This window comes from Pagrus pagrus, assembly GCF_965226575.1.
Source record: "Pagrus pagrus genome assembly, chromosome: 15".
Lineage (NCBI taxonomy): Eukaryota > Metazoa > Chordata > Actinopteri > Spariformes > Sparidae > Pagrus > Pagrus pagrus.
In genome coordinates, this window is record NC_140199.1 from 25,231,031 (window position 1) to 25,256,300 (window position 25,270).

At 43.0% G+C, this 25,270-nt stretch overlaps 1 protein-coding gene across 10 annotated transcripts in view; it reads left to right on the top strand.

Annotated features, from left to right (window-relative positions):
* Positions 1 to 25,270, top strand: part of zmiz1a (zinc finger, MIZ-type containing 1a) — a 108,455-nt gene that overhangs the window by 77,246 nt on the left and 5,939 nt on the right. For 4 of the 10 annotated variants that reach the window (XM_084375072.1, XM_084375080.1, XM_084375074.1 and 1 more), the window contains 11 exons: positions 774 to 879; positions 11,657 to 11,692; positions 18,503 to 18,638; positions 21,367 to 21,481; positions 21,611 to 21,831; positions 21,915 to 22,116; positions 22,248 to 22,529; positions 23,154 to 23,333; positions 23,449 to 23,517; positions 23,605 to 24,035; positions 24,961 to 25,171. In XM_084375072.1, the coding sequence (XP_084231198.1) occupies positions 774 to 879; positions 11,657 to 11,692; positions 18,503 to 18,638; positions 21,367 to 21,481; positions 21,611 to 21,831; positions 21,915 to 22,116; positions 22,248 to 22,529; positions 23,154 to 23,333; positions 23,449 to 23,517; positions 23,605 to 24,035; positions 24,961 to 25,171 (1,989 nt within the window). Of the gene's footprint in view, positions 1 to 773; positions 880 to 6,539; positions 6,779 to 11,656; positions 11,693 to 18,502; positions 18,639 to 19,723; positions 19,751 to 21,366; positions 21,482 to 21,610; positions 21,832 to 21,914; positions 22,117 to 22,247; positions 22,530 to 23,153; positions 23,334 to 23,448; positions 23,518 to 23,604; positions 24,036 to 24,960; positions 25,172 to 25,270 lie in introns of those variants that run through there. The other 6 variants (XM_084375076.1, XM_084375073.1, XM_084375077.1 and 3 more) reach the window with 5 other exon arrangements.

Consider the following 25,270-nt stretch of genomic DNA (forward strand, 5'->3'; position numbering starts at 1 on the left):
AGTATTGCACAAGAAAAGTGCAATTCACCCACTTTATTATAGTGATGAATGATGTAATAATTTAGAGCTGCAGCGATGAATCAATAATTTGAACTGATTAATTGGTTTGAGTCATTTTCTAAAGCCGACCTTTGATACCTTCCTTCAGTGTGTTAAATGTTCTTGTGCATGTAAAATGTCTTGAAAGTTCAAGTCTGCAGCAACCAGAGCTCCTCTCTCCCACAGCAAACACTGAAACGCCTCGTCAGTAGTCCTTCCTTTAATACCGTGACTTCTTGACATCACACTACGTCACCATGTCAAACATTTGCTTAATTAAGGCCTATATTCACGGCAGAGGTGAAGCTGAAAACATGACTGAGTGGTGTTGGCTCTGGCGTGTGTTAGCTGACCAATCAGAGAAGACTGGGTATCCAGGAGGGGGGCCTTAAAGAGACAGGAGCTAAAACAGAGGGAGGTGGAAAACTTGTGCGATTTGTGAGCATTAAATCATGTAAACTTGTTATAGTTGTAACCCAAAATAAAATCATGGACCAGAAAAACAACATAATGTGTCGAGTAAAGATTCCCTGATTCCAGCTTCTTAAATGTGAATATTTTCTGTTATTTTTTACCCCTCTCTGACAGTACAGACTGTCAGTAGTTTTCAAACATTTTAAGGATATACTAATCAGTTAATTGGCATAATAATCCACTGTGGAAACAATTGGCCCTATAATGATTAATAACCAGAGAGCCTGAAGGATACTCACTTTCTGCCGCTCTTCCTCCAGGTGGTGAGTCGAGTTGCCGCTCAGCAGGGGTTCGACTTGGACCTGGGCTACAGGTTGCTGGCTGTGTGCGCCGCCAACAGAGACAAATTCACTCCCAAGTCTGCAGGTAAGACCCACCGCTTTACTAAAATGCCAGCAGATGCATGCTCATACATCATCCCATTTACTGCTAATGACTTGCAGGACAGTGGACGGTACGGCGCTCCTTGTTCTTTGAGCTACAGATGATTCTCTATTTCATGAAATACAAGTTTTAAAACTAATTGCTGAATGGCTTAGATCCGTGATCCGGTCACAAGCAAAAGAGAATCTTATAATCATACTAACAGCATTTAGTTCCTGTCTGTGCCTGTTAAAGTTACCATGAATCTGTGGTTTGGAAATGTTTCTCCCAAAGACTGTGACCATAGACATCACACAATAAGCCAATAGGGCATTATAATGTCAGATATTTTTAGTTTCCATTAAACATTAATGTGCTATTGAGATGAGATGTCCGGGTGGTAGCCTCACAGAAACCGTCTATTCAACAGTCTTTCCGCACAGGCCCCCCTCGCTCGTATGTGCAGTCTGCATGCACGCACACATGAGGCAAGAGCAGTAACGCTACCCTCAGACATTTATCTATCAAATCCAATCCCCCTCCGATCCATACCTCCCCTCCCCGCCTCCCACGGTCCTGCAGGAGCGGCCTGTTCTTGTACATTTGTCAAAGTGAAATGTGCAGAGGCGGGAGAGACAGAGAGGAGAGAGAGGGAGAAAGAGATGGATGGCTGGGGAGGTGTTGCTGATGTGTGCTGGACCACTCACTCTGCCTGACAGGGACCCTGACAAAGCCGTAGCCAGCCAGTCAGAGCACAGATAAACCTTTGTTCGGCGATTACGTAAGTGGGAGTAGTGAGAGTCAAATATTTTGATTCGACTGTCTGATTTCTTTGTTTTTCTGACAGGGCGCATATGTCACTGTTTCATAACAGGAACTGCAGTGACGGCACTGACAGTAACGCTCTGAAAACTTATCCCATAATTCCTCACACGAGCTACAGCTGAATATGCAGAAATGTGTCCATTTCTGCCGGGTTCCTTTTTGTTCATATGTTCCTCCCGTATGAACGTTTGCTCGGGTTGAATCTCCTCTTTCAGTTGTGGTGGGAAGCATCTTGTTGGGAGGAACTTAAGTGGTCAGACAGACGTCAGTGTACAATATTGATTGCTGTGTTTCTCTCTCTGTCTGTGTTCGTGTGTCGGGATAATGTGATTGTTGTGCAGACACGGCTCGTACTGGCTGGCTGTCTGAGCCCGACTGACAGTCAGAATCATCCTCAGGCCGGCTGATGGTTCTGGGATCTAATAGAGGACAGCACCGGGTTTCAGGAAGGGCTGTTTATGCACAGCGGACAAATGGGAACTGTAGTGTAATTACACGGGTTGGTGGTGGGGGTGGGGTGGGGTTGGAGATATGATGCGGCCAGTCATCAAACGAGGCAGGAAGGCTGTCGGGGTGGGAGGCAGATGTGACTCAAGGCAGATCTTACTCACTGAGCATCCGTCTTACCTCCCTCACAAGGACGTCTGTCTGAGAAAGCAGACGGGAGGGCGACAGAGGAGACGTGATGCACACTTGAACTCAGAGATAGGTGCGTGCGCTCATACAAATGCATCAACAAGGATGCAGAGAAGCATTCAGCTATTACTGCTCCATCAGCTCTGTCTGTATGATATGTTCTTTTTTTTTGTCTGTCTTTATGTGTGTGTCTGTGCGTGCATGAAAGTGTGTCTAATTGTGCAGCTCCAGCACAATCTTCTGACAGCCTACATGGCGACACAGAGCCGCAGATCTGACACCTGAGAGCCCAGACTGAGGGCCAAGGAGTCTGGGATGCTCTCTGCGGGCTCCTCAGGGAAGAGTGAGACTCTTAAGACTCAAAGGATCAATCACACTGATGCTTTCTTTCAGAGCATCTGTTAAAGAGGAAGTTGATAAAACAATTATTGCTCCCCTCCTTTTTTTTAACAGTTTGACAACTTGAGTTGCTGCAAAATAAGGTTTAGTTGTGTATTTTTCACTCCAGCTACAAAAGAAGGTGGAGCTTTGATAGAACATTGGCATGATAAATGATAATCTACTATTTTTTATTAATGTCTTTCAATTAGCAACCTGCAAACAGTGCCGGTACACAGAATAGACACTGAATATATACAAACACATTTGTAATAATGTTAATATCTGTGCAGCCTTGAGTTGAAAGTCTGATGTTGATCTTTTTAAACCAGTGCCTGACTAATATCTGAATTGTCATATTGATATTTCAGCTAATATACACAGATGTTTTGCAGTGATCCCTCAAATCTGATTGTCTAAAATGAGTGAACAGCAAACTTAACTGGGAATTTAATACTACATTTTTTCTGCTTTACAATCCATAATCCATAAACAAATGGTGGTAAAGACTATTTACATAATAATAACTCAATATGTATTAAGTTCTCAATAATGTCTGACTTTTAGTTGGTGATTTTAATACATTTGCACTCCTCCTGCCACAAAAGCACAAACTGTTGCCCTGTGCGACCCGTCCAGTGAAGTGGAGAGATTTTCAGCACCAGCAGACTGCTGCCGATGAGCTGTCTGGAGATTGTGACCCTGCAGTGAGGCCTGTGGGATTAGTGTGTTGCTCTAATCTGGAATCAGCCGGTGAAGAGACTTATCTGCTGTTAGGCGAGCTAGCATTAGCACGTTTAACCCTCAAAGCCCAGCGTTAACGCCGTTAGCATATGGCTGTAGCAGCTAGCCTTGCAACATTTAGTCGATGCTCAAAATGGAGCGAATTGCATGTTTAGATTGTTTCGTGTGGTCTCGCTCGGCCTTTTTTTCAAATCCTTTAAAATCCACAGTCCGTTTTTTTTAAATCTTCTTAGACCTGTTTATGTTTTTCTCCTAATAATCTGGAGTCTGCTACACGCAGCCGTCCTGCTGAGAGGTTCATTAGATAAAAGGTGCGCTGCTGCCCTACAAACACACACAACCCTAATAGACTCTGAGCTGTTGGGCTACCGTGAACTTCAGCAGACAACAAATCAGATTAGCCACATAATCTCTCAAGGGTTTTACTGTTTCCTTCCTCAGTGAATCTGTCACCACGCTCACAGCCGCTCATTCTCTTTCTTTAGCTCCTATAATAACCCCACAAAATGATCATTATGACGACTTTGTTGGCTCTTCTGTGACAGTGTCCCCTCTTAAGTTTTAATGAGATGAAAGTGAATGTTAAGTGCGACTCAGTTTGTGTATTATGTTTTCGACATGACTTGACACGCTCTGGATTAGCTCCTCCCTGGAATGAACGCTATGTTCTTAAAAAACCTCCTTTTAATGTTTAAGTCAGACGCAGGTTGCTGCTTGTTCTTCGTCTGTCTCGCTTAAAAAGAAATAATGATTCAGTGATTTATGCTGGCATCACGTGTTACCAGAATTCACACAGGAGGTGAAGCTCCAGTGGTGAATACTTCACTGAAAATGGTAAAAGAGCAACAGATTTTTCAAGATCTTCCCAACTGATAGTTGTCTTTGATGTTTTTATGTTAGATTTCCATCTTCTGCTGATTAAGACTGAGTGTTTGAAAAACAATATGACGATTGAAGCCGGTAAATTCCGTCCGACAGACTCCCTCTGACATTAAAAAGAAATAGTCACAGCAGAACCGTCACCGCTCGGTCAGTCAACAGAGCGCGCTCACAGGGTGATCTGGTCTTTCACATCAGGAAAACAGCCACACTGCTGTGTCAACAGTGACAGAAAACTTCCAGGGTGTGGCTGTAACTCACCCCGTGTCCTCCGGAAAAACACACACACACACACACACACACACACACATAAAAAACCCACTTCACCAACACATACCTCCCATTATTCAGCTGGCAGTGCAAGAGAATGAACTGAAAATAAGTGCTCCCATTAGACTTTGTGGAGACTCATTGCACAGTGTGCGAGTGCTTCTACACACACACACATGCACACACACTCACCTCTCTCTTCCTTTGGCCTACAACATGTCTTCCACTTATCTGTCTCAATTTACGTTCACTTGATTGATTTTCTCACCCCGTCTTTCCTTCCATCTTTGAGCTGTGTGTGTAGAACTAGAGGAAGGTGTAGGCATCCTTTGTTACTGACCCAATCAACCTTACAGACTTTTATATTTAATTACTGCTGAGTAAGAGCAGCGCGCTGAATTATTAACAGGAAACAGGGTTTATTTTTAGCAGGCGGGCCTCTCCTCTGACACTCTCCAGTGGTTCGCCTTAGATGATGAAACCCCTCTGCAACCCAAAACTACCTTCAGAACATCACTGTTAAGTTTATCGAAATAAAGCTCATGGGGAAATACTAAGCTGCATTTGCTGCCTCCAGCTGATTGGGTCCTCTATCACTTGCTTCCTAATTGGTTTGGTTTACACAGTTGCAAGTAAATTCATTATGGTGATATCCCAGCAGTCGCACTCAGTACACAGAGGATTTTTCTTGTCAAAACCGGATGAGCAAATGATTCAAATCCTCCTTTTGTTCAGGGTTGACTGATCTGGCACCCACACCTCAAGAGGACTCAACCCCCCCCCCAGCCCTATCAACCCCTCAGGGGCTTTTTAACACACCCTTTTCAAGTTATATTTCTGTCCAACAATGCCTCAGTTGTGTGTGTTTCGATGCTGCATGGGATATTTGTGAAACTGTTGACGCGAGTCTGTCTGTCACACAAAAGCCACACGAAAGGCAAGTTCCTCTCTGCTGTCACAAGGCCAGTGGGCTTTCCCGCTCTTTGGCTGCACGGCACATCTCAACATTATTGCTAAGAAGAGGGAGAACGATGACAGCACAGGTCTTTCCGGTTCATTCATCCAGATTGTTGGGTTATGTCAGGGGCAGGCGAAGTGGAGCTGAACTCTGGTTCACCCTCAACCTGCCTCCTCTTTGATTCAGTCGCACTCACATATTCGGCTCGTCTCTGATGTGTCTTGTTGGTTGGATTTTCAGAGTGGCCTCTGATGAAGACAGGGCGACGCTGTCAGGTTGTCCGGAGAATCCCCCTTTCTGATGCCGCCTGCCTTTGAATAGATTGATTTTCACATCTTTTTACTTTCTTCTTCTCCCACTTCCTCTCTCTCATTCATTGGCTTCCAGCCAACCCGAACAGCATTTTAAACTCCTCCCATGTATGCAAGTTTGCAATCTGAGCTTGCAGGTTTTTTCTTTTTTTGTTTCTTCTGTTTTTTTTTCTCCCCTTCCTGAAAAATGCCGGTCGTATTGCCAGCTTATGATGTGTGCATGTGTGTTTCTGTCATGGCATCTTAGAGAAACAAGGCAAAGGAGACAGACTAGGCCGAACACGTCGATAACAGCACCTCACGACAGAGGTGAGAAGCACTAGAATATCTTGCCTTCTCTATCTCTACTCCTGTTTGTCTGCGTCGGCTCGTTGTCTTTATCTCTTCCTCTCATCCTCGCCTGTCTCCTCTGCTCCCTCTGTCTATTTCTCTCCCTCCCTCCCTCCCTCCCTCCCTCCCCCCCCCGCTGTCTCGAGAGTGGGTTGGAGCCGGTAGCAGGTACAGCAGGAGCCCATTAGTGCGGAGCCCCGCTCTGATTGGATAAGCCGGAGAAACCGGGAGACTGCCTCTGAATAATTGATGTGCATTGTGCAGACGCTGGACAAGGGAAAAAGACAGATCAGAGAGCAAGGCAGGAGAAAGAGAGTGAGCAAAAGAGAAAGAAAAAAAAACCGAGAGAGAGAAAGACAGGAGAGGAAGTAAGAAAGAAAGAGTGAGCAGAGTAAGGGATATGTGCAGAGAGTGACAGTGATAAGGCGCAGGCAGGAGGCTTGGAAGCAGCAAAAGCTTTGAGAGTTGCCACTGGCCTCTGCGGGAACAGGAGCATTTGTGACACTTGAGTCTTTTCTCTGCGCTATGAAGGGAATGAGATGAGATGTGCAGGGACTTTGCTTGGCTCTGGGTAAGTGCGTGCGTGCGTGCATGTGTGAGTGTGTGTGTGTGTGTCCATGTGTGTATCTCTGCACTAAACTATGTGGCATATTATTTGAGTGTGCGTGGGGCCGGATCAGGGGTTAACAGAGGCCAATTGAGCAGTTGATTGAGGTCTGAGATTATGCAAATGTATTAATTAATAATGCACTAATTGAAGCTTGGTTTTCATGTTAAAGTACACTCTGTTTAATAGACTAGATGCAAAAGAATTAGTTTTCTGACTGTGCTTTTTATCATTTAGGCCATGAATGATATTTGCTTCTGTCCTGTCCGTGTGTGTGACTGTAGTCTAAAGCACTGACCGCTCAGACAAGACAGGATCAGGACAGATCAGCTGACCACAGGTTGACCTACATGCTGTTCTGTCATGGCGTCATACTGAGTGGCTTTTTGTCTGTGTGCACTGTGCGCAAATATACATTGATGTTATGTGAGTTTTTGGCTTATTTTTTAGTTTTGTGAGTCTGTTGAGGTTGTGGCCTTGTTTTGGGCATTACATTAGTTAAGCTTGTGGTATAAGATGGTTTATATTTAGGTTATGTTGACAGGATCGTGGGTCATGTTTAGAGTTAGAGGACCAAGATTTGATTAGAGCTGCAATGATTCATCGATTAGTTGTCAACTATTAAAATAATCACCAACTATTTTGATAGTTGAATAATCAGTTTAAATCATTTTGAATTGAAAAATAAATGATCTGATTTCAGCTTCTTAAATGTGAATGTTTTCTGGTTCCACTGCTCTTTTATGACAGTAAACTGAATATATATGGATTGTGGGCAAAATAAGACATTCGAAGATGTCATGTCGACATTTTTCCCAACAACTATCGATTAAAGGTGCAGTATGTAGTTTTGGGGAATACATTTTAATCAGAAGAGAAAGATCTTCATTGGCTGATTTTTAAACAAACTAAATAAAGAAACTCTCTTTGTTTTCATGACTGAATAAACTGAATAAACAAACTGACATTAAAGGACAACACAATTTATACTGTTTTACTTTGTTAATATATGGCGGACCCTGCCACCTTTCTCGCTTCTAACAGCGTTCTGGGGTTTATTTTCCTCTGAGAACAGCTTCTTTATTCACTTATGGAAAAAATTAATATTTCTGAGTTTGTATTATTACCTTATTAGTATTCTAAATATTAAAATCCTGGGTTTGAATTTCTTTCTAAATAGTGCCCCTTTAATAAAGGAAATTAGACAGATTATTCAGATCAGATTACACTATAACGACTATTTTCCATTCCAGTCCCTGATGTAAAGAATACAGATTGTACATCATACATTCAACAACTTCCTCCAGTTAATGACATCTAAAGGAGCGCGTATCCATGTTGGTGTGAAGAGAGCAAGTGTGTGTCAGTGTATGCGTTTCTATGTCAGGAGAAGATGACCCACTTTTCCACTGTGGCTTCTTTTTTTTTAAGTTGTTGACCTGTGCTCCGGAGCTGGAGCTGGAGCCTGTCTGCCTGTCCGCTCATTAGGAGAGGAGGAGGGGGAGTGTAGTCATGGAAGGACCGCTGCACGGACAGGCCTGCTCTTTGTTTCTCAAAGTCTTTAATGTACCTCTCATTGTCAAATGTCACATACAGGGAAACAACACTTCCTTCACATGAACGAGTAAAAGGGCAGTTGGGTAATAAAAGGGACACGATGCTGCAGGCTATTCAATCAGTGCTTGATCTAACCTTAAAACTGACGACTTAATTAGCTCTCGCAAACAATCACACAATCTTCCACTGACCGCTGTAGAAAACACGATAACACAACGTGACTTCCAGCTAGTAGCTGTGGAGCTGCAGCACTTCCTGTTAGCCCGAGCATGGTGTAAACTGCTGAAACCGTCTGCATCCTCAACCTCCACCTCACAGCCGCTTCCCCCCCCCCTCTCGACTTCCTCCTTTCTCTCTCGACACACTTCTTTGACCTGCTGCAACTGCACTCTGGCTACTTCCCATCAGGCTGTTTAGTGACTCATTCATGACATTTTGACTTTGAACTGTACTGTGTGCGGCCCACGTTTGTTTCTGCTTCTTCTGTGAATCATTGCTCGACACCCCTCCCCCCCCGTCCCGCTGAAAGCATGTGGACAAGTGAGGTTGAGAATTGAGGAAGGAATTCCTGGTAGGACAAACTGATGTGAAGTATTGATAGCAGCGGAGGGTGGAGCTCTCAGCACCTCGGGCAATACAGGAATCTTGCAGGATGTGTTTCAGGAAACACTAGTAAAAATTCTTCAGTCTTGTTAATCACCTCCATATCTAAACAGTGCGTTAGTCAAGTCAAGGTGTGTTGATGAAATCTTCCTTCGCTAATCCACCTGTAAAGCGCCACAGCTGGAATCGCATCGCTTTTTTAACCACCGTGTTTTTATTGTGAGACGGCAGCCGCAGGAAATCTCAGAAATCCTGATTGTGTTTTTCACCCTGATGATTTCATTGCTGGGACGACGACAGTGCGAGCTGAAAGACGCATTGTGGAAGTTGAGACGAGTGGTGTGTCTGGTTATAATTAGGCATGTGATATTTACTAGTTCCCCTCCAGTGGTGGGAAGCTGCACGTGGCTGATAAGAACAGTTCATTCACAGCTCGTTGTTCTCTGGTGCCGTGCGAGGCGCTTCACTGTATAAGCACATCTTCACACACGCTGTTTGTTTACACACCAACACACACCCCTCAGTTTCCATATTTACTTTGCATTTTTTTTTCCCGCACTTAGGCTTGTGTCCACATACCTGTTCGCCAGCGTTTACCTGTTTGCTTTGACATGCCTTTGAGAGTAACTATGCATATTTACCATGTGACTCAGACGTGGATAATGGGTGTGTGATCATATGTAGGATCGTTGCGAGTGTTGTGACAGTCCTCTGAGTGGTCGTGACCCCCTCGGGCTCAGTACTGTAAGCAGGACGCGCTGAGTCACCGAGCATGTGACGCAGATACACCTGATTTCATTTCCCGGTCAGGAAGTGGGTCAGATCCGTAGGTCAGTGCTGTGACCCCTGTCGTAACAAATGTATCCGAAGCAAACATGAAGTGATGTGTGTAACTGATGAGCTGTGTTATGTCATTCCAAAAAAAAAAAAAAAAAAAACATGTAACATGTAACGATGAGTTGATAAAAGGAACATTTGTCTAACTATTTCGATAACTGATTTGGTTTTTAAAGGGACAGTTCTGCCCAGAATACATATTTTTCCTCTTACCTGTAGTGCTGTTTATCCATCTAGATTTTGGTGCGAGTAGCCGAGTTTTGAGGAAGTCTGGCTTCTCTCAAATATAATCGAACTAGATGACACTGAGCTTGTGGTGCTCAAAGCGCCGAAAAATAAATTTGAAAACCTCAACAGCAGTGTCTCTTTGCGGAAATCATGACCTGCTACTCAAGATCATCTACAGACCTTTGCTGTGAGTGCTTTCATGGAGGAACCATTTTCTTTCTGTATAACAGCACAGAAGGAAGCGTGCATCTACTCATGAGCGAGAAGTTAGCTAAAGTTACAGCAAAGCTAAAAGGACGCCATCAGTGTTTACATGTCATGTTGAAACAAGCCTCTTGTCCATGATTGGATGCACGCTTCCCTCTGAGTGTTGATGTGCTGAAGTTTGGTAGAGAGAAAATAGATTCTGCAGTGAATCTGGTGTGCTTTATTTTTTACCCTAATTTTCATGTCTTTTATTTAACAAAGGAAGTATCTCAAGGATTGAGCGTGCTTTGGCGTAAAATTTGGGAAAACTAAACAGACCACTCATTTCCTAATTCAATTTGGAAATGGACATTGAAGGGAAACTCCACCAGTTTTCCACATTAAAGTGTGTAAAGGTCTTGGGGAGTGCAGCATATGTGAAACAAGTCGTATAAAGCCCTTTGTGGCTCCACAGAAAGTTGCATGTAATCTGGGAAATTGCCTCCTTCGATGTCACTTAGTGGCCAAGTTGCATCCTGGGTAATGTAGGTGGCAAGTCTGCGTGGAATAAAAAAGGAGATATCTCTGGTTCTGCTGTATTGATTTTGATTATTTGTTTTTTAAGTCCAAAAGTGTGATAGGAGTCTAATCTAATCCGGCCAGTGGACTGCTTTTCAAATCTTGCCATCTACCCACAATGCAACTACCCACAATGCAACAGTGCTGTGTGACATCGCTGGAGGCAGTTTATCAGATTGCATGCAGCTTCCTCTGGAGCCACAAAAGTCTTTATACTACTTTTTCACATATGCAGTAGTATTTCCCAAGACCTGTAAACGCACTTGAATTAGTATGCAAAGGATATGAGCCTTGTATCGTAGTGCTTGTCCTTGTTTAACAGCACACACATAGAGTGTACATACAGAGTATCTAACTCAAGAGAATGACTATTTAAAGCTGCATTAAATTCGAGAAATGTTAATATTTGCAGCAAATTTCAATCATACTTAGTTTGGCTAGACACACCCGACAGAACCAGTGTGTCTTCTTCATTCATTCAGGAAAGGTGGACCAACACAGTTAGATCAGAAACAAGCATAAGAATTAGAGTGCAGAAGTAACCAAATATGAACAATATCAGTGTTGCAACCGCTAGATGTGGAAAAAATACTAAAAAATACCCCAAGCCACCACTGCTACTAAACAATCACAGAGCAAACAGTTAACTCATCAAAAATATAGAACACAAAAATGTGTTTGTGTTCTCTGTGGCCACACGCGACATGAAGACCCCACATCTCCCACCCCAGCTCCGACGTTTTGCACCTTTAGCGAGAGATCCAGCCGTCATATGCTGCATTATGTTTGGTGTATTCATGCTGATTCTTATAACTCTGCCCCGTTTAAAAATGTGTAATTTGAACCCCACAGAAACCAGCACCTGCAGGAGATGTCAGAGTGACTCAGGTAGAGCTACCCTCCCTTCTGGGCTGCAGCATCTCTTTTGGCTTGTGACCCACGCACATCCCGGGGAGGAGGGGATCTGCCCACTCCCTCCATCTCCACCTGTCCTCTGTCTAGCATCCTTCCATCCATCCTCTCCCCCCCTCTGCCCTTATGTCTGGTGTACTGCCAGAGGTCGTGGATGAAATTCTGTCAAACCAGCCCGATAAGAGAACCGCTTTTTACCAATGCAAATGAGCGACAAAAAAAAATTTCAAAAATGGAAATTTGAGATAATTAAATAGAAAATGACATATTTTAAGTTTGAGGCTGTTTCAGATTTGGAATATTATAACATGTGCGAACAGTTAGTTACTTTAAAGGCCTGGTTTTGGTTGAGTGTGATCACTGACACAGAGCTGTCTCTCTGCAGGGCACGTTTGAGTTCTTCTGCCTCCAAGCTGTTGAGACTAAAGCCCATTTGATATGCTCTTCTCTTGGAAGAAGTTGGCTGAACAGAGCGGGGGCAGGATGGGGGATATCATTGACTGCTTAAATGGCTTCCATTACACTTCTGCAAAAAGCATGACTGTATTTTTTTATTTCGCAGTATTATATATCCCCTCCATATTTGTCTTTTGCATAATATTTTGTACCCACACAGCACAGACACTACCTGCCAGTGTTTTACAGACTTCTGCTTATGATATCTATTATAAATTGCTTCTTTTTATCATCCCACACATTGTCTCAGAAGGCTTTTATGTTTAGTGCTGCGGTGTTCATGCTCAGAAAGTGTAATTTTTCATTTAGTATTTTCTCCTTTGTCTGTGTTGTTATCACCAAAACTACAGTAGAGCTGCATGCACGGTATTATATGTCTCTATTAAAGCCTGGTGTGACCAGTTATAGTCACTTTAGGAGCAGAGGTGATGTGAGGATGCTCAGTCTGAGGGCAGGGATTCCATCTGTATATTTATCTTGTTTATTGAGAGCGATTGTATCTTGCACAATTATCAGGATGCTCTTGCAGAATACATCACAAACTTTGTAGAGCAAACAAACCTAGATAGCTTTATAACTGAGCCTCCTAGTTGCACATTAATTCATGCAGCTACAAGAAAGATCTTCTCTCTCCACTTTTACAAAGCAAAAGTTTGTTTTGTTTCCCCAAAACAAGTTCAGGAAAAAGTGTCACTGTGATGAAGGCTTTGAAAACTTGACGCCAAAACTCATCAGCAGTTTTGTCAGTCAAGTAGCTGTAAATAAAATTCACCAAAAAGATCAAGACATGAGCTGATTCTTTTCATATTTACTACTCGAGTGCTGCCTTTTTTCTTGCGTTTGCTTCAGGGAAACAAACATATGGCTGTAATCGATTTTGAGAAAATCCAGTCGAAGCAGCACCGGGGTTTGGTTTGGTCATAGACTCTCTCTGTATTCTGCTGTTGAGAGTGTTTTTGACTGACACCTTTGTTTGTAGAGTCAAAGAGTAAATAATAGACACCATCTTGTTTGATTCTCGTGCACATATTAATATAGCATATAGCCACATTTACACAATTGTTGTTATTTCCATACTTTGTTATATTTAAGTGATTAATGTCACAATCACCAGAATAAATGGCAGTGTAGGTTTCTCAAAACCACAGATATGTTTCAAGTTGACTCTTCTTTAGAGTCAGTTTTCTATTTTATGTTGTGACAATGCCGTGCTTGTGATCTGGTTAGGTTAAGGCACAAAAACCACTTGGTTAGGGTTAGGAAATGATCATGTTTTGGCTTTAAAAAAGGGTTAGGGTCACCACAAACACAGCTGGAAATTGTCCTGAGGTCTCCTTAAAAAGTATCCAGTGGTTTTGACAGTTACAAATATTGAAACACAGTCTTGAACTGCAGTCACTGGCTTGGTTGCCTTTTCGCCTTTAACTCCACCACCATCCCCTCCACCACTCGACATGACAGTCAGTTCATAAACATGTAATGTGGATGTGATATGACATGTTTTGTACGTATGTCAATATGGTACATAGCCTATCAGAGTGTGCACAAAGACTTGGTTGGACTGTTTTTGTCTTTTTAACACTGATGAGTCACAAATTTACTGACTGGGTGCAGAAGGGAATACAATCTGCTTGCACCTGCTTGAATTTGTCATTTCATTGGGTGGATTTGACACGTACTGACAAAATTTGGCCTTTTTAGCAAGTTATTCTCAGCTGTACAGGCTAAACTAAAATTAGGCTTTTCCTCTGTCGTCATATAACACATTCAGCTGAGCGGTTTCACACCTGTGAACCGTCCAGCACAATGACACTCCTCTGCTGCTGGCTGCTGATAAAGAGCACAGCAGTACACAGATAGGTGAGGGCGTCACCTTCCCAAACCTTGATGTTCCCGTTGCGTCCATGTGGCGCATGTAGGGCTTCGGTGTTCATCAACAAAGTGGCGTCACCATCGTGCAGCTAACAGAATTATGTTGGACACTTTTAAAGTGTCCTAGAATCTCTAGATAGCAATCTGTCGTGATTTAACTGGCAAAATGATACGCTCAAAGGCTTTTACCGCACACAAATGCTCGCACACACACACTCGCAGCACTATCAGAGTTCATAGTAATTAGCATTGGGGTTTCCTTGTAAAAGAGGACTTGTACACACACTCTGTCATTAGTTAATGGGCCTTGCAGCCTGTTACCAGGGCTTATTCTCCCTCCCTGCTGCTCCCGGAGGGGCTGAGGTGAGGGGAGAACGAGCCGGGCCTCCTGCTATCAGTCACCCATACGGCATTAAATACAGCCTGAGTGAGGAGGGCCCATATGTCTCTGGGTATTACTCAATTAAAAGCTCCAGCTTCTAGGAAATGGAGCTGTTCACAGAGGTTCAGGAAGAGTTTCCTTAAAAATCAGCCTTTGTTCTGTTCAGGAGGCAGAACAGACCACTTGTTAGGGAGAGGTCTTAAGTGAAAACACCTCATCACAGAGAGACTTGTCACATTTATCAGCCAGAGCTGTAGTCCCTTAGTGAAAGGGATAGTTTGAAATGCATTCGAGCATGTTCTGTTTGAAGGTATGCATGGTGAGATTAGCCTAGATAAACTCTTACTAGGATCAGCTTCTCTCAAAGTAGGGAAGTACTCCTTTCAACATATCCAACGAGGGATGGCATGTCTAAGTAAACTGTGAAGTTATTTCCATATTTAAATAGACGGAGAGAAAACAAAATACAGCATGTAACCAACCGCCTGCTCCTTACATGCTCCTACAGGCTGGTTATCCTTGGTGTTATTTGTATGTACTCAGGGTGAAAACATTATTTATATTAGACCAACAACTCTAAACCCTCAGTGCTGGAGAAGGTGCCTCAGGCAACACTGCCAGCTCCTGATAAGCTTGACGTAACATACTGTAGCTACTTTCTTACCCAGCTGTAAACTGTCATGTCAACACATTATCAAATATCAAATAGCACTGACGTTCCGCAGAGCTGCTACTCGATCCGCTAGATATCCAGTGTTTGGGCAAAGCAAAGCTCGCCATTTAACATTCAAACTGCATGCAGAGACGCAAGGAAAACATCCCGCTCTGTTTGAAGAGGAAGAACTAGAATCACTTCCCTCAAAAACTGAGCTGCATCTTTGATCTCGCCTGTTGCAGAATTTGCTCATCACGAACTAAGGTTACTCTTTTATGATGCTGTAAATCAATCTCAGGATTTTGCTTTGCAGGGATTCGATTTTGTATCTCAGTTCATTCACTTCTTTTACATTGTACAGCTTTAATAACCACTCTGGAGCTTTTCTGATACAGTGAAAGCCTCTGATGTAAAGGCGATGTAGTTTAGATAAGGTAGAGCCCTCACTATGAATTCAGTGGTTTAACTCTGTGGTTAACAGTGTTAATGAAAGGGGAATAAAGGGAAATATGAAGGAGGATCTTGACTTGATATTCTTGTGTTGACTGTGCTTTTTTCATCTGATCCTCTTGTTAGCAAAACATCTTAATTAATGATAATGTAAACAGATGGATCACAATAAGGGTTGCAGCTAATGATTATTTTCATTGTTGAATAATCTGGCGATTATTAACGCGGTTAAAAGGCAAAATAATAACCATAAAGGGTGGCGCTGCAGTTTTAACCAAAGGTGACTCAAGTAGAAGTAAACGGTACAGTTGTTCGGGCAGCCTGCTTTCACCAAATGGTGTGACTGAACAACACGCCACTGTATTCTGTCATTTTGCACGTTAACGCAACACATTTTTTGCTTTTCCCGTGTCATTTTAGTCAGATGATGTAGTATAAAGGTGTTTTCAATGAGGTTATGGGTCAGAGTTTGAGAGTCAGGGTCAGCTGCTAGATGAGGCTACCAAGTCGGCTGTGTTCACACAGAAAGAAGAGCAAATTTCTACTTGTGTTATTCACATGAGTTTGATTGCAAGATTGTTTGTGTTCACTCAAGTCGCTCCAAGTTGGATTGATAGGTCCAACACAGGACTTTTACTCCTATGAGTCCTATGTTTGTGTCCCTAGTGTTAACACATTTGAACTTATTTCCGTAAAAATAACTTAGGTAACATGCCAAACATAATATGTCCTGGAATGTCTTGTTTTACTCACAACCCAAAGCTTTGCAGTCGAAAATATCCACATTTAAGAAGTTGAAATGATAGTTAGCGATTAAATTAACGAATCAATAAATCGATTAAATGTTACGGATTTAATCACAACAGAGCTTGAAGTTCTCAAGATAAAGTTTGAGACTTGACTGAGAGGAATGTGGGTGAAACGTGTGATAAGGCCTTTAAACGGTGAGTGAAGAGATAAATTGAGAGGAGTCTGGTAGCATAGTTGTGGGTGTGGATGGTGTTGGCAGGGATTTTAACACGGGGGACTGTGAGGTGAAAACAAGGTCATGTACACTGTACCAAGCTCGCTAAAATATGCACGTCGCCCCGAGCGGACCCTCACTCTATTATGAATGACTCCTGGCCTTGGCCGCTTGTTAGATTCAGTCGCTCGTAGCCACACTGATATGATAAGTCACCACTGCTCTCTTCTTTCCTCTGTCTCTCTGTCTCTCTCCCTCTCCATCACTTGAGCTCGAAGCTGATCTTTAGGTCTAAATGGTGGGTTGCCAGTTGAAGAGACAGTCCCTCGGTGTGGAGGTGGTGATTTAGTGGGGAGATAAGCTCTCTGTAATGGCAGGGTGGAATAATTCCTCTTTAACTAGGAGGCTTGGCGCTCTCCACCCTCCAGAAGAAAATGTTACTGCTCCTCGGCTTTGTTCTTCATTCCTTTCCTCTCTTTTCTTTCTTCTTCTCTCCTTTTTTGTTTGTCTTTGTGACTCGGCACTTGTCAGATCAGACATTATAATACATTAGCTTAAGTAATTTAGATTGGGTTACAGATGGCGCAGCACACTGGAGACTGGTACAATTCAAACGGGGTGTCATTTTCATTTTGTGTTTACAAGCATGTTTTATTTTTATTTCTGGTAAATGGCACTTTGACAGAGGGTTAGGGGGGAAAAATCAATTCAAGAGATTATATCTTGATGCAGAAAAGTCAATAATCTGCTGTTTAACAAACAAATCTTGACATTATGATCGCCTGTAGCAGTTCTGTAAGACCGGGCTGTACGTTCCCGGCAGCTGAACCAGTTGGAAGGTGAAATGAAAAAACCTCAACACATGTTCACGTTCTGCAGTAACTTAATGATGGATCACTCCAAATATGGCATGTTTTAAAAATAGGAAGTTGCAAGAAAAAACAAACCATGTATAGAAATTTTTCAAATTGCATCATAGCTCTCTGAATCTAGTCAAAATGAATGGACATTTGTGTATTTATGGTCTTCCACAGTAAATCCTCACAATACAACGCCTACTTTAATGCCACACACCATTTAAACCTCAGGGCAGCGACATTTTCAGAAACTCTTCTCCTTTTCGCAAACCCCAAACCTGGTAACAGCACATCCTGAAAGCTTCTGTATCTGGGTCTACAAAGCTAAAAATAGCATGTTAAATTATTTAATTAGGTGCTGAACACAGTAATCGTTCTTTTGTTTTGTTTGCCACGACAACTTTCTTCAATCAGGAGGCAGTGCGCTTAAACGGTTGATCTGAGAAAGACAAGTCGATTGGCTTTCGAGAAATGAAAATAAAAATTGGCACAAGAAAATAAAATAGTCGTACTCTTTTACTCTCGACTTCATGAAGAGGATGAGAAAGGCTGCACAGCGGGATTTGTCCTTAGAGATACGAGAGGACGCTTAAAGTGTGTAGAAAAATGTCGTAGTGTTGTGGGTGAAGAAAGTGGAAGAAAGTGAAGATAGCAGTGGTTGTTACTTCCTACATAGATCATATCTGTAACCCCGATCACTCTGTCTCTGTCTCACGCTCCATTTCAGCCTCTCCCTCTCTGTAGCAGAAAACCTGGGAGGTCCTCTGGGCTGGAGAATGATTTCAGTTTATATTTTACTCTGCAGGTAGAGATGGTGTGATGTAACTGTTGGGAAATCGACACAGGCAAATAATCAATGCAGGCTTATTGAGTTAGGCTGCCCCCTGGAGGCTTTAGCAATAACTTCAGGCTGAGGAAACAGGCATGAGATCCAGGATACCGCACTGTTGAGAGATCCAATCGTTTGAGGCTGACGTTTAAAAAGTCCAAACAAGATAATCTGGTTGTTTTCTGTGTGATCATTCACACGTAGAGCCTTAAACAGTCAGTAGAGCAGACCCATGTTCATGCAGGCAAAGCGTGTATGTGTGTGTGTGCTGACGGGAGACTAACGCATTTGCATATGTGTGTGTGTCTGTTTCCCTCGCAGCCCTGCTGTCGTCGTGGTGCGAGGAGCTGGGTCGTCTCCTCCTGCTGCGTCACCAGAAGAACAGGCAGAACGAACCGCAGGGAAAAGTCCCCATGCAGCCCAGCATGAACAGCATGAAGCCCGGCCTCACACACAGGTCAGTGGGGAGTCTCTGACACATCTCCTGTCAGATGAACAAAGAATGAGCTTATCTTACACTAAACCCCAGACTCTGACTTCACTTCAAGGTTACTGCTTTTTGCACCTTACCAGTGAAATGAGGCTGTCTTTTCCTTGGGTCATAATGTGTCCCAAAAAAGAGTAAAAAGAGAAGTATCAAGGGCACAAGAACTGTAGAGCGTAAAAAGAGTGAAACGTGAGTCACTTAAATTTAAATAAATTAGGTTAATATGGCTGTTTCTACACATTTCCATTGGATGTAGTTAAATCAGATGTACGATACTCTCAATAAACCTCTTTATGATTCAGATATTTTTATATGATAATCCACATCAGCCCCGGGCTGCATCTGTCCCACATGTATACAGTATCAAAGTGCAAAATGCCACCTGCTATAGATACTACATGTGTGACTGAAGTGAAAGAAAGTAATACTTAATAATCGAGTACTGTACTTCAGTCCAATTTTGACTTGCTTTGCTGGAGTTTCCATTTTCTGCTACTTTATCCTTAAACATGACATTTTGGAAGCAAATATAGTACTTTACATACACAACATGTAGTTGATCGCTTTAGTTAATGGTTACTTTCAACATGCTGCTTCAGAGCCAAAGTAATGCTTTATCTATTTTATCTGCAGCCAAATTTAAAAAACACACACTGAAAACACACTAACTCGAGTCAGAGATACTTGGCTAGACCAATAATTAGATGACCCCAGTATACAGTATATTGAATACACTGCATGACCACCAGCACTTCCCTGGTGCTCCGTGATCCAGGTTCGGACTGATGACAGCTACAGTTAGCAGCAGATAGCGGTTACTCTGGTGACATGTTGCCTTCAATTTGTTTGGACTATGAGTGAGGTGGCCAGATTTACATATCGCACCTTTAAGTCCATTTAATATCAGATACTTTAAGACTACTCGTATGGGTGACTTTTACTTTTACCAAAGTAATATTTGAACACGATACCTTTACTTTAACTCAAGTATGACTTTTGGGCACTTTTCACACCACTGTTTGACTCTGCCATCCATCATTTCTCTGTTACTGCAGACAGTCATGTGAAAGAAGCCAACAGAGGTGAGGTTAAAACTCAGGCAACCTGAATTTAGCCGTTTGATAGACACTAGTACAGAATCACAGTGCAACAGACACACACACACACACACACATATATATATATTTATATATATACACATTGTTTATAAAGCATTTTATTATCAAACAGTGAAATAACTCTTAACTAAAGTTTAGTTAAATCTAAACTTACCATGTGTTAATGATGTTGCACAGTGTTTCCCGTGTTGTTTTTGCAATTTGTATAAAATAACAGGGGAAAAAATCATATAAACTCTTATGATTTATGACAAATATGTTATACAGCGTTATAATGTATGTACTTTTGTTTATTGTGAAAAATAACATCACACAACAGGTTATTAAACAGACGTTAACACAACACAAATGACAATAACAGACAAGATGAAATACGTGTTGGGTGGTGGTTTGTGTTTAGATGTGTGCTGTGGGTAGGTGTGTGTGTGTGTGTGTGTGTGCGTGCGCATGTGTGTGTGTCTCCACTGTACATCCTCTCTGACACCTACACCTCCCTAGACACACACACACACACAGATAAGAGAAATGTAAGAAAAGAAAATTATATGCTTGTGTGCGATAAATGATTTTAAATTATTTATGACAGACAAATTGGTACCTGCCACTATTTTCCTGGAGCTTTTTCAGGGAAGCCTTTTCTCTGCTTCCCCCCAGATGTTTAGATGATGCATTCTCACAAATTGTGTCAAGGTTCACTTTAGTGTATTTGAGAAACTGAGTGCAGTGGCGGCTCTGGTCTTTATTAAGGTATTATCTTGATTTCAGTGCTTGTGTAACACACGAGACACACAGGATTTCCACGGTTTGGAAGAGAGCCAGATTCACATCGAGTGGAGCTGAGGTGATTTGGGGTGGAGCGACAAACCGGCAGGGAAGAGAGCTGTGAAGTAATGTCTTCAGAGAACACTGTGTGCTCTCTCACTCTAAAAGAAAGCTTGGAGTTAGCCAGCAGTCCTGTTTGCCTCTGCTGAGGATCATGGGATACTGTTGTGCCTTTATGAGGAAATATTGAACATGTCGGCCATTCCAAGAGCGAACCTCTGAGCGAAAACAAGCTGCTCTCCAAAAACAGCAGTTCCTTCCCACTCCACTGGCCACTTGCCTCTCCCCATGAGGAATTAGCTTGTTTATTATATGTAACAGACTCTCACATTTTGCCCTGATATTTGTTTTAATCTGAATGCTAAACATTCCAACTGCTCTCTACCTATCCATATCCAAAGGCCTATCAACAACTCAAAGAAATGATTTAATCATATTTAGTTTTTACGTGTGTGTGTGTGTGTGTGTGTGTGTGTGTGTGTGTGTGTGTGGGCATTCAACTCCTTATCGGCTCATTTGGAGCTTTTTTATTCATCTCGCTCTGCAGCCATTAGCACATATCCTGGCTGATGAACGTGTTTTGAAATTGAACGCCAAACGTTTTTAAATTGCCTAACGTTTTGGCGAGAAGAATTCCCAAATTATTCACATTTTTGGACGGATTTGCAACCCTGTCGGCTTTCTATTGGCTCTTTTCTTGGCTTGTCGAAACTCCAAGTGACATCAGGCACATGTTCTTGTTTTGATCTACTTTCCAGTGATGGATCCTTTCCCTATGACTCTGTCCCCTGGCAACAAAACACCAACCAGCCCCCTGGGTCATTGTCTGTGGTTACAACAGTGTGGGGTGTGACCAATACGTCACAGAGTCAGGTATGTCAGTGCACGAACAGCATCCACTCTCTCATTATAAGTTCTTCACTCAAAAGGATTATCTTCTGTGTTTATTCTACAAACCTAATGGATATTTTATTTCCCTGTGTTGTGCCCTATTAAATCCAGGTGCTTGGGAACCCAATGGCAAATAGCAATAACCCCATGAATCCTGGAGGTAACCCTATGGGATCAGGTATGTCTGCCAGCGCAGCAGGGCTCAACTCACCCCAGTTCAGTGCTCAGCAGCAACAGTTTCCAAACAAAGGAGGCTCCAACCAACCGTACATGCAGCAGGGCATGTACGGCAGGCCTGGCTACCCCGGAGGTCCTGGGGGATACAGTGGGAGGTAAGAGACTGGATACAACTCTATTTTTAAAAGAATCAAGCAGTGAATTTTACTATAATGATTGAAACGTGATTTTTTTACAGTTACTCTGGAGGCCCGAACGCTCCTCCAGGTGGTATGGGAATGACCTCCCACACACGTCCTGCTGGTGACTTCACTCAGCCAGCCGCCGCCGCTGCAGCTGCTGCTGTCGCTGCCGCTGCTGCCACTGCAACAGCCACGGCGACAGCCACGGTAGCAGCTCTGCAGGAAACCCAGAATAAAGATATGAACCAGTATGGACAGGTACAGTGCACACCTGCTAATAGATGTTTACAGGATAAAATAGAACTATACACAGGAACCTATTATCCAACCACCTTCCTGAGATTCAGACTAATCATATTAAACACTGCAACCTTCTATTTTGCCCCCAGATGTGTTCATCGTTCCAAATGGGCCCCACTCAGGCCTACAACAGCCAGTTCATGAACCAGCCAGGCCCACGGGGCCCCCCTGGAGGTATGAATCCAGCCAGCATGGGATCAGCCATGAACAACCCTAATATGAGCGGGCCTCCCATGGGCATGAACCAGGCTCGTACCCCGGGCATGGGGCCTTTCGCTGCTCACGGCCAACGGATGCCACAGCAAGGGTATCCCGGAGGACCTCGACAGGGGATGCCCATGCAGGGGATGAAGAGGCCGTATCCTGGAGAGGTGAGTGGAAATATACCATAATTTAAACAAAAAATTAAAGCAAAGCCAGCGCGAGGGAACATGCACTTTTCGGGGGGCACGAATCTATTTTTTTTGCCTCATGCTTGTTTTTCTGGCACAAAAATGGTGGTGTTAAAGGAGCGAGTTTTCCAGCAACTTGTAGAATGTCAGATCTTTTGCGTGCAGTTGATTAAACCCCTGTAGTCATCACACAGCAGCAGGAGAAGTGATACGTGTATTTCATTTTGCTAGAGGTGCAGTGGAACTTCGATAATTACTGAAATCTCCTGACAAGGTGACAGGACCGCTGGGAATCTAATTATTAACATACTGTGTTTTTGTGAAAATCAGACTTGAACGCTATGACTCACATATTCCATATTTAAGTCCAAACTCAGAGTCAAAATATTTCATGTCAAAAGGATTTTTTCTCTTCTGATTTGTCGCTTGCAGCCATGTTTGTATATATTTGTGGTTGTTGGTTTGTTGTGCTGCGGCACCAGATTGTTTGCACCTTTGCTTACATTTGCACTCGCACCATATTTCATGAAAACGGAGCCCTCTGTATGATTGAACACCTACAACACGTGTGTAATGTCTTTTCCTTTAACTTTCTTCTTCCAGGCGAGTTACGCGGGTCAGCAGTACGGGCCGAACAGTCAGTTCCCACCACAGCAGGGGCAGTACCCCACGTCAAACGCCTCCAGGCCGCTGCCATCTCCTAACTACCCCGGCCAGAGGATGCCAGGGCAGCAGGGCCAAGGACAGTACCCACCTGGCATGCCCATGGGCCAGTACTATAAGGTCTGTTATGTCACATTATTCATCCATCCAGTTTCTACACCAGCATTCACTGTGCAAGACTGGAACAGGCAGATTATTAGTTATATTTATCGTTCATTGTTCATGTCCTCTACAGCAAGAGCCCTTTAATGGTCAGAGCACCAACTTCTCTGGAGGTGGATACCCCTACAGCCAAGGCAACGGGGTATGTTTGTGCTAAATCTGACCCAGTCACATATGTGAAGTGAGTTTTACAGATGTTTTCATTATTGCACTTTCCTGCCTTTAACAGCCCCCCAGGCCCGGCAACTACCCCCACTCCCCGGTGCCTGGAAACCCCACACCCCCTATGACCCCAGGAAGTGGTATTCCTCCATACCTGTCGCCAAACCAGGATGTGAAGCCCCCGTTTCCACCCGACATGAAACCAAATATGACAGCACTACCGCCCCCTCCAAGTGAGTGTCCCAGCAGCTCTCAAACATTTAGTTCAGATGAAGCATTGGTTGGATCTCCTGGATTGTGTGATTTAACCAGCGTTAGATTAAAAGTCAACCCTCTATTTTTTTCTTCCCACTCAGCTAACCCCAATGAGGAGCTGCGGCTGACATTCCCAGTCAGGGACGGAGTGGTGCTGGAGCCGTTCCGCTTGGAGCACAACCTGGCTGTCAGTAACCACGTTTTCCACCTACGACCCTCCGTCCACCAGACCCTCATGTGGAGGTAGGACCGCCTCAAACAGCCTCCACCACAATTATATTTGCAGATTTGCTGCTATTAGTGCACAGTCTGCACCACCACCACAGAGTTGTCCCTACCATAATAAAGCCAAATGATTGTATTATCATTGTGGAAAGCAGCACAGATCTAATGGATCTAATGGATGTAATTAGACCCCAACAGACTTCTGTAGCAGTTATTGGGTTATCAGCTGTAGTGTTTCTTATTGTACATTGATACAGTATTAATACTGCTCTAAAGGGATGTGGAATTGCATGTTTTTAATTAAAAACGTAAAGATGTTCTTGGGGGAGGACCCCGAAACTCATAGTCTTCCACAATCTTAGGGAAAACACTGCCATCCCAGTGTATTACAGAAATTCCTGCAATAAAAAACAACTATAAATGACACAAAATATCTTCAAGATACTCTGTTGTAAAGGGTACGTTTGTCCAGTCATATCAAATACTGTTGCTTTAATTACTAATGCCATTTAATAAGCAGAATATTCTTTAAAAATTACGACTGAATGTTCCATCACTACTAACATGTATCCCAAATAATTACAGTAATTGCTATTATACTTTCATTGTTGTGTTTATGCATTTGTGTGGTTCTTTTGGGGGCTAAGCAGATGTTGTAGCGATAGAGAATGAATATGTATGTGTTTTAAAAGCATTTCAATTATTTTAGTTGTCTGATTTGTCTCCAGTAAAGTAAGACCGTATGAAATTGTGTTTGTTTATTCAGCGTATTCATGAAAACAAAGAGAGTTTGTTTATGTAGTTTGTTTAGGCATAAAAAAATCAGTCAATTATTTATGATCCGTTATTTCCTCTATTACAGTCAGAGTGTGACTGTTTTAAGCTAAATGCTCACAAACACATCAAATCTGGTCTCTGTTGTTTTGTCCTGTTGCTCCCACAGGTCAGACCTCGAGCTGCAGTTTAAGTGCTACCACCATGAAGACAGGCAGAGCAACACCAACTGGCCCGCCTCCGTCCAGGTCAGCGTCAACGCCACCCCGCTCACCATCGAGAGGGGGGACAACAAAACCTCCCACAAACCCCTGCACCTGAAACACGTATGCCAACCTGGAAGAAACACCATCCAGATCACAGTCACCGCCTGCTGTTGTGTGAGTACACAGTACCGGAATTGTAATTATTTCACTCAACAGAGTGATCAGATGGGATGACTGTCACACAGATGATTTGACTTAGTATATGCGTTCTGC